The sequence below is a fragment of the Grus americana genome, chromosome 25 (genome assembly GCF_028858705.1).
Source record: "Grus americana isolate bGruAme1 chromosome 25, bGruAme1.mat, whole genome shotgun sequence".
In the NCBI taxonomy this organism is placed as follows: Eukaryota; Metazoa; Chordata; class Aves; order Gruiformes; family Gruidae; genus Grus; species Grus americana.
In genome coordinates, this window is record NC_072876.1 from 5,252,349 (window position 1) to 5,261,417 (window position 9,069).

The 9,069-nt window shown below is 48.9% G+C and overlaps 1 protein-coding gene across 4 annotated transcripts; it reads left to right on the forward strand.

The window, feature by feature from the left end:
• The first annotated feature begins 98 nt into the window (after nt 1-98).
• On the forward strand, nt 99-9,069 carry RAB29 (RAB29, member RAS oncogene family). 4 transcript variants are annotated; one of them, XM_054804061.1, is made up of 5 exons: nt 99-252; nt 1,957-2,028; nt 3,404-3,585; nt 4,743-4,864; nt 5,529-9,069. In XM_054804061.1, the coding sequence occupies exons 1-5, from the start codon at nt 129-131 to the stop codon at nt 5,644-5,646; spliced, it is 618 nt and encodes a 205-aa protein (XP_054660036.1). In that variant the 5' UTR covers nt 99-128; the 3' UTR covers nt 5,647-9,069. The 4 variants fall into 4 exon arrangements, with proteins under 4 accessions (XP_054660036.1, XP_054660037.1, XP_054660038.1 ...); XM_054804062.1 differs by lacking the exon at nt 99-252 and adding an exon at nt 645-1,104; XM_054804063.1 differs by lacking the exon at nt 99-252 and adding an exon at nt 1,115-1,736.

Here is a 9,069-nt window from a genome sequence, read left to right on the forward strand (position 1 = left end):
TGCAGGGGCAGGCCCCGGCGGTGCGGACTACAGGTCCCGGCAGCCCCGCTGCAGCCCGCGGTTCCGCCGCTGCCTCCACCTGACCCTCACATGACCGCGCCGGGGCCGGGGCCGGGGCCGGGGCCGGGATGGGGCAGCGCGATCGCATGTTTAAGGTGCTGGTGGTGGGGGACGCCACGGTGGGGAAGACGTCTCTGGTGCAGCGCTACGCCAACGACAGCTTCAACCGGCACTACAAGTCCACGGTGGGAGGTGAGCGGGGATCTCGGGGCTCCGGCCCCGACGGCCGCCTCGCCGGGGGGGGCTGTGGGCTGGTTTGCAAAGGGAGCACCGGCCCCGGGGGCTGCTCGGCGGTTTCTCTTGTGTGGTAAAGCGCAAGGGGAGGGGGGTCCTCGTGCAGCTTAAAGCGCCTGTGTAACTGTTGAGTTTATTACTAGTAAGCTGCCCTTGCTCGTAGGCTGCAGTGGGAAACTGGCCCCTCTCCTTCCCTGCAGACGTGGAAGCGAGAATCTGTAAAAGGAACAGCTGCCCGCCCGTCGGTACTTACCGCATTTTGGAACTCCCGCAGCAGCTCCCGGGTGCTCCTGCTGTGCCCGCAGCCCGTGTTCAGGGAGCCCCGGTGACACACCAGTGACACACCAGTGACACACCAGTGACTGCTGTCACTCCCGTCCCTCCTCCCCTGGGAACAACCATCCCCGGGAGTTTTAACCTGGAGAGTTTGAGATTACAGCCTCCGCTCTTCCCAGCGTTGTTTTGACATTTAAGGCCGTGAAACCACTGCTGAAGTATCGGCGGTGCTCTGCAACGGAGCGTCCGCAAAGATGATGGGGGCACAACAGCTTTGTAACCAGGAGGCTGGGAACAAGACTGAGCGGGATCGGTTGTTCTTTGTTTAACATCGGTGTAAATGAATAACCTACAAGGAGCAGGAGGTGCCAAAGCTTTACCCAGTAATTCTCCCTGAGGACCCAAAACTGGGGGCAGAGCACGGCTGTTTAAATCTTCTTATTCATGGATGAAGAGGGGATGAATGTTGAAAATGGAGAGCCCCGTCCCATGGAGCAGAGTGCCTGGGCTGTGCCCACACTGTCACTCCCAGCAGTAAGAGCTGCAGACAGTTTTCTTTTTCTTTTCCTTTTCCTTTTCCTTTTTTTCTTTTTCTTTTTTTTTTTTTTAAATTAGTTCCTGGCTTCAATAAGTCCCAGGCCTGTTGAACGTGGCTAGCGCAGCTGGACGGTTCTCTCGCTGCAGTGAAAACCTGAGGCATCGTAATCTGAGATTGTCTGAGCTCCCTGCCAGACACGGAGGGATGGTTACGTGCACGGGATGGTTACAGACCCTGGTGGTCCTGGATTCTGAAAAGCCCTGTGATTTGGGGGAGTGGGGTGCACCCAGTGCTGCATTTGCTGGAAGAACTCCACCTTGCCGTCCTCCTTCCCAAAGAACTGCAGAGCAGCATCTCTGCTGCTGTTTGCGAGGGCTTCGACAGCAGACCTGCCAGGCTGGGCTTTGCAAGACAGGCAGGAATGCTGCTCTGTTCGTTGTGTCATTTAACTCTCTGACGTTCAGGAAGGGACAAGCCCCAGCGCAGCATCCCGGGGAGGGATGAGATGCTGATAACGCGCTTGACTTCTGCTTATCTGAAAGCATTTTGTGTGTCTGTGGTCATCCTCTCTGCAGGCTGTGGAGCGGGCAGTGTGCGGAGCCCTCTGGATTTAACCCTTATTTTGCAGGTTTCTGCGATGGAGGAGAGGGGGCAGCACTTGCAGACCCTCTGGCTCTGTTCTGGTCTGTGCTGGTGTGGGTGATGGTCCAGTACCAACTGCCGTGGCTGTGGAAACGGCTGCTGGGTTGGTCTGTGCTGGGGAATGGTGAGAGGCTGTGGAGGAACAAGCTCCGTGGTGCAGAATGCCACTAATGAGGTTTCCTTTCTTTTTTGGGGGGATTCTCTAGTGGATTTTGCTCTGAAGGTGGTCCAGTGGTCGGAATCGGAGACAGTACGACTTCAGCTCTGGGACATTGCAGGTATGTTCACGCAAAGCTGCTCAGGAGCAGAATTTAAAGCTCTCAATGGCTTGGCCCTGTTTTCTTTTTTTTTTTTTTTTCCTTTCTTTCAGTAGGAGTCTGCTACAAAACTAAATCCTAAAAGCCTGTAGATTCAAGGAGCAGGACTGCTCTGGTTTGCAGTGCTGTCTGTAGTTTGCAGTAGTAACTTAGATATTGAATCAAAATCCCATCTGCAAAGAACCCAGCAGCGCAGGTGATAAACCTTATCGAGCCTTTCAAAGCCAGAACAGAGTGCGTGGGGAAACAGGCTGATTTGTAGCTGGATGTGTAACTTCTCAGCTCCGAGTCTTCTGTTCAAATCCTGATTTCACGCTCCAGGGGACAGCGTTATATGCGGTGGAGTGAGGAGCGGCCACTCCCTGGAGCGCAGTCCCCAAGCCCCCCTAGCAGCAGAAGACCCAGGACAGGCTGGTGCAGTAGCATCTCTAAAATGGCACCTCTGGAGGGGTGAGGACAACAGGGTTGTGGTTTCCTCCGGTTTCGCTGCTCAGACACGTGCGTCTGGAATCCTTGAAAAGAAAACAGGAAGGAGAAGTTTGCAGCAAGAGGATTGCAGCAAGAAACTAATTTCAATTTCAGCCCCGAAAAGGCGTTTAACATTTGGAAAGCAGAAGGGCCACATTGGTCACGGTGCTCTTGTCGTGCCCTGAGCAGAAGGGGATGCACCGATCGTCCCTGCTGCATTGCCTTCCACCTCGGAGGTGTGCAGAGAACGGCAGATGGTTGGAGGTAACTCAAAGTGCTCAGTTCTCGATGGCGTCAGAGCGAAAAGCCTGGCCACCAGCTACGGGGCTGCTCGGGAGCCCACAGTGAAACCTCTCCAGTGTGAGACGTGCTGGTTTTCACCGTGCCGCTGACCCGCGTGATGCGATGTGAACACGCTGCGGAGCGTCCGCATCTACACAAGTACAATCAAACCATGCGGCAGCGCGGCAGAGTTCCTCTCTGGATGCAGTCTGGTAGTACAGGCAGGCCACGAGGTGTAGACAGTAATAACAGCGTATGTGAGTTCCGATGGTTCCTGGTTAGTACCGAATTTTTGTCTCCAGAGAGCCTGGTCTGTACGGCAGCGCCCGCAGCAGGCAGCAGCGCGTGTCGGTGCTGGTGGCACGAGTCCTGCCGGAGCAGGGACACGGCTGTGCCAGCGGCCGGGGATTCTGCTCGGGCAGGACACATCTCGGTGCCTGTGTTTCCTCGTTATGTAAGTGGGGATTGTTAGTGCCAGATGAGGAAATTATGTACCATGATAAATGTGTTATTTGCATGAACAAGTCTAAAAATAGTAACTCTACGGTTGTTGGGTTTTGGGTTTTTTTTTCCTTTTATCCTGAAGGGCAGGAACGCTTCACATCCATGACGCGGCTGTACTACAGGGAGGCGTCAGCCTGCGTTATCATGTTTGATGTCACCAACGTCAGCACGTTCAGCAACAGCCAGAAGTGGAAGCAGGATTTGGACAGCAAGCTCATGCTGCCAGACGGGAGCCCCGTGCCCTGCCTACTGCTGGCTAACAAGGTGAGCAGCTCTAGATGCGCTCTGTGTGTCTGTGTGTGTCCACGGGTGTGCAAAATGGAAGGAGACCCCTTTAGCACTAAGCTTTGCCCAGAGTTGTCCCGTAGCCTGCGGTCTTTTTAATGCTCTCCTTAACTCTTCTTGATTTTTCTTTCTCTAGCAAAGATTCTCCTCCTTTACTAGGACACTGGTAGGACTTAATGCACGGACGGCACCGAGGAGATGTTAGCAACGCTCTGTCCGAGGATGCGGTGCCTTGTGCCGGCGGAGCTCTGGGGCTCCTGGATTATAAAGCTTTTCTTTCTCTTTTTTGCTCTTTAACTTGCAGCAGCCTGGGAAGGTTGGGTATGATGCTGCAGGTAACGTTTCTGTTCAGAGCTGCCAGAGGGATGTCAGGTTTTCGTTTGGATGTGGTGTGAAGTTTCACCGCGTAGATTGGTTACTGCCTTTTAATGATTTCTTTTTCTTTCATTTAAAAATTACCTTTGTGCTCTTCATGTGCCAACGTTGGCTCAGCAGCCCTTTCCAGATTCAGTTTGAGACTTGCCTAGTTTGAGAGAGCCTAAATCTGGGGATGACTCAAAAACGTGATGGGTGGGCAGGAGAGTGGCTTTTCTTCTCCACTTCTTCCCGAATAACGCTTGCCCCGGAGAGCTGTTTAAGGTAACATTTTTGCCTGCATTAGGGAAATCTGTGCGACTGTACTCACTGCAGCCACACTAATACGAGCTGTTACGGGACAGGTTTTCTCACCGCCTCTTCGTACACCCCGTTGGCATCAGCGCGGCTGCCTCAGCGGCACCACGCCGGTAACGTTTCCTTGCCGCTGAGAGGCCGGGCAGATTTTGGATGAGTGACAAAGCTTTCTTGTCCTGTGCTGGATGAACCTCCATTCCATGCGTGCTTGACTGAGGTGTGTCAGTATCTCAGATGAGATAAATATATTGCTGCTTGCAACATCCCATTAAGAACCTTGCCCCAAGAACTCTCTATCAGCTTGCGATCTGGGAGATGTGAAGGGCTGAGCCTACCTGCTGCCTGCCTGCCTGCTGCCTGCCTGCCTGCCTGCACACAGGCAGTAAATGGCGGAGGGGGAGAATTCCCCTCCCAGCTTAAAAATTAAAAGGCTAGGCTTAAAATGACTGATTCTTGTTTTACAGTGCGACCTTTCCCCATGGGCAGTGACAAGAGAAGAAGTGGATCGGTTCAGCAAAGAAAACGGCTTTTCTGGTTGGGTGGAGACGTCTGTCAAGGAAAACAAGAATATTAACGAGTCCATGAGGTAGGCACGACAACTAGCGAACATCGCAGAGTTAATTCCCTCGTTCAGACATGGCCATCTTTGAGGCGAGGGAGATGCTGTCAGTAAGTAACAAATAGCAGCAATAACATGCAAGTAAATCTCCCAAAGGGAAGCTGAATTCTGAAAGGTCAGAAGTTTTTCTCTCCTTGGTTGAGCTCTGACACAGTTTTGGAAACAGAAACTCTTCGAATGATACCAGGGGTGGTTTTTTCATATGCTGGCCTCTACCAGGAGGATGGGACTTCTTCTGCAAAGATATTAGAAATTCTTTTCACCAATCCTTTGATGGAGAATTTGGCCTTTTCTGAAAGGTCTTCACACCCGATCTTGGGCTTGGGCCAGTTGCTGTGTCCCAGTCCCAAACTGGACCCGAGGTGAGGTGGTGGCAGTAGATGTTGATAGTTATCCGGTCACTGCAGAGTCTGCTGCTGCTGCCAGGTACTAGCAGTCACGCTGTGGTCAGTGCTGTGAGGTTCCTTACCCTCAGTGTTCAGTCCTTCAAGTTCCAGAGTTTTGTGTCCTCCTAGAATGAACTGCTGTTTCTTTTTTGTACTGCTGAAAAACTCTGTGGCCTGATGCTGCTTGTTTAAAAAAAAACCAACCCAACCAACCCAAAACAAACTCACATATGTTTGTCTTCTAGAGTCCTGATTGAAAAGATGATGTCCTCATGCACTGGTGATGGAAGTTCCTCTGCTGCCGGCAGTGGGGATTACATTAACATAAAAGAGACATCCCCGCCAGGCTGGGCTTGCTGTTAGATGCACTGACTCCACCATCTGCCTTGGGTCCAGCACCAATGTCCTTTTATTATTATCATCATTTTTTTCCTAAACTGGCTGTCACTGGTTTTTTGGGGGTTTTTTTTCACATGATCATGAACTATCTTCTGTTCAGTGCATATTCGTTCTCAGCAGAGCACAGCTGCAATGACTTGGAGTGAGGAGCGGGAAGAAGAGAGGACGGAAGAGGTTCCTCTTTCTGCTAGTGCAGCAGCAACTGGAAGCTCTGCTGCCAGTCCTGTAGCGCGATCCGTGTTCGAGCACATGGCGTGGATTAATTTTTTTTTTTTAAATCTTGAGCACTTCATCTTCTGACATGTGACGGCCTGTCTCAGGCAGGGTGAAGGATGTCGAAGGTATATTTCTAATATTTTTGCACCTTTTATTCCCCACCGCCTGCACCCACCGTACCGAGGCACCAGTCCAAAGCCTTACGGTGACTTTCCTTTGACGCGCGCAGAGTTCAAGCAGTCTCTGTGCCTGTGGATTCTTGGGGTGGGATTACAGCAAACTCTTTTACTTCATGCTCCGGAACTACATACCTCTGCTTACATATCCTGGAGAGCCCAACACATCTCATCATTGCCACTAGCTGTCCTTCAGATGGGAAGCCAGATGCGGATTAGCATGGTGTCCCACGTAACCAGACCTGTAACATTATCAGCGCGAATCTGAGGAACGGTGTAGCACAGCCCTTACATTTGCCTGTACTGACTGTGGTGCTTAACAGCAGAGACCTCAAATTTTTGTCAAGAATTGCCCGATTGCTTTCTGCTCGTTCCTTCTCGCCCTCTGTCTGGCGCAATCCTACGTATTCTGTTCTGCTGCCACTTTATTAGGGCACGGGGAGCTGAATGAGGAATAGGTTGTAAACTCCTTTGTGTGACAGAACAACAGTCCTTTTCACTTTTAGGACACCCTGTATCCTACCATCTCAAACAGCTTTGCAATTGCTGATGAATTGCCTTCCCACAATTATTCCGTAGGGATGAGTGAATTTGGTAGCAGGGATGGTGCTGGAAAGGCAGCTCCCTGAAAGCCCACCCGCTGGTTTTAGGGGTGCGGGGCAGGGGGGAAGCGAAGGAGAAGACTTTGCAGGACAAAAGGAAATGAAGAGAACGGCTCCCCACTTGCCTTTTGATGCCCGCTTTCCCGAGATATCCCCAGGTACTCGTTGTTGAGAGCACGTCTTGCCAACAGCAACAAAAAATTGGTCAAAGCAGATGAGAGAGTTATCTCGGGAGAGTTAATAGGAAGCGCAGTCTGTAGGGCTGGAGTTACACAGCGTGGTGTGCATTTTACGTAAGCATGCTATGCTATAGAATTGTCTTGCCCCTGCTTTAGGTTAGGACTTGAACAAGTGGTCTTCAATAACTTTTTTCCCTTCTCGAGTAGTTTAATTTGAAAACAGGATTAGAAATTGGTTTGTCCTGATTCCTGCTGAATTAGGACTGCTTTTCTTTGGCAACATATTCCTTCTGTCTTCCTTACTTTGTATAATCTATGGAGGGAGACGGTGGTACGAACAGGAACTGGTTGCCTTCACTATGCACCAAAAATTCAGAGTTTTCTTCCTCTGGAGTTGAAAAGGATTGATAAGAAGCAGTAAGGGCGAAGAAATTTAGAACTAGCGTTGTGTTCCACTGTTTTAATTAAAAGCTCAATGTCTGGGCTAGGATTCTGTTGTGCAAATATTGCCAAATTTGGTTTTATGGGCACTTAAATCCAGCCTTTTGCTGTGCTGTTGGATTCACTGTAGAAACATGTGAAATGTGTAGAGGTGGTTAGCAACAAAATTGAACTGTCTTGTTGAATTTTACTTCCTAAATATCGTGTTAAAAAAAAAGAAAAAAACCCTGTTTTAATCCTATAAATATTTCTAGTTCTTTATGGAACATGGGGAGAAGGGTCTCATTTTTAAAAGGATCTGGCACAAAACCATTAAGATTCATGTGTTATTTATTGATTTCCGTATATGCACCTCAAAGCGTTTCAGCAAAGAGGGCAAGTGTTAGAACTGGCCTTACAGCTGGGGAAACTGAGGCACGCAGCGGGAATCTCTGCCCAGGACCAGCTAACTACTCAAGTCAGTAAGAGCTTGGCACGGAAAGGAAAAATTTAATTCTTGTTTCGATGGCCTAGCTGCTAGGCATTGCATCTTGCAGGAAAGCATCTTTATACCTTTTGCACGTCAGTTTGCTCTGTACCGGCGCCTCTTTGGTCTCTGGACCTCTTCATCTGGACGTCTTTTTCGTAAGTGCCTCTCAGAAAGAAGCAAAAAGCCAAAGGAAGATCTTTGAAGGTTTTCTTGTATTATATATAATTTCTGTTCTGCCCAGTGGTTTCCGGTACCGGTGTATGCCTTGGGTTTGTTTTTTTTTTTTTCACACTGCTTACTGCTTGTTAACATCTTAATAGACACAGTAGACAAGTATCAAGAAACAAGCTTGCACAACAGAAACAGTCGTTGCTTGAGATCGGTATAAAACCCAACCAGACAGGAAAACGATTTTACTGTGCAGATGTGTGTGTTTTTTTTCAGAGCTTGCTCTGTGGCACACAAGATGCTTAAAAATGCAAAACAAAATTAAAAAAAAAAAAACAAACCCCACCTTGATTTAGTCCTGTAAGACAAACTGATTGAAAAGCCCCAGCTAAACGCGCTCTTTGCTGGGACAGGCAGCGTGTGCAGAACCTGTGAAATTCACTGTGCCCGGCTTGTGCGAGCTGAAATCATTCTCCTTTTTAAAACAACTGCAAGGGAAAAGCCAACTCGAGTGAAGCAGTTTCTAAGAAATATTTTAAACAAAACTAAGTGTCGTTCATGCAGACCGATAAAAACTTTAATCTTTCAAATATGAATCAGAAAAGCCTTGTCTTTATTCTGATGAGCTGTGCTTTGCGGGTGTCTTCGTCAGGAGGGACCTGGTTTGAAAATGAAGGCGTTTTGATTTTTCCCTTCTGCAGTGCCTGCTTTGACTTTTTACCGTGTGCGACTGGGCCAACTATACCTATTTCACTCTTCCACGTGTTGTTTCTCATTCCTATAACTTTAATTTGTGGTCACGGGACTCAAAACCACATGAAGTTTAATGGTGTATTTTATATGTTGATGAGAGCACGCTATGGCTCCACATAGCTGGGAATTTTTACTGCAATGCAACTTGAAATCCTGAGGGCAGACTATAGTTCAGAAATAAGTCAACAATATCAAGCCTTTTTTTTTTTTTTTTTAAAATTGCATGCAGTTACGCAGAAGTATTTTAGAGACAGGGTTCTGATTACTGTAAAGTTGCAGTATTATCATGTTACTATAAAGAGAAGAAACTGCTGGGAGGTTTTCTCCATATCAATCAGTAACTAATGCAGTGTTGCCAAAGTTTGAAATAAACGTTTGACATT

Coding starts and splice junctions, on each gene's coding strand:
- RAB29 (XM_054804061.1), top strand. CDS start 129: ATGGGGCAGCGCGATCGCATGTTTAAGGTGCTGGTGGTGGGGGACGCC. Junction 2,029..3,403: donor TCAGCTCTGGGACATTGCAG/GTATGTTCACGC, acceptor TTTATCCTGAAG/GGCAGGAACGCTTCACATCC. Junction 3,586..4,742: donor GCCTACTGCTGGCTAACAAG/GTGAGCAGCTCT, acceptor CTTGTTTTACAG/TGCGACCTTTCCCCATGGGC.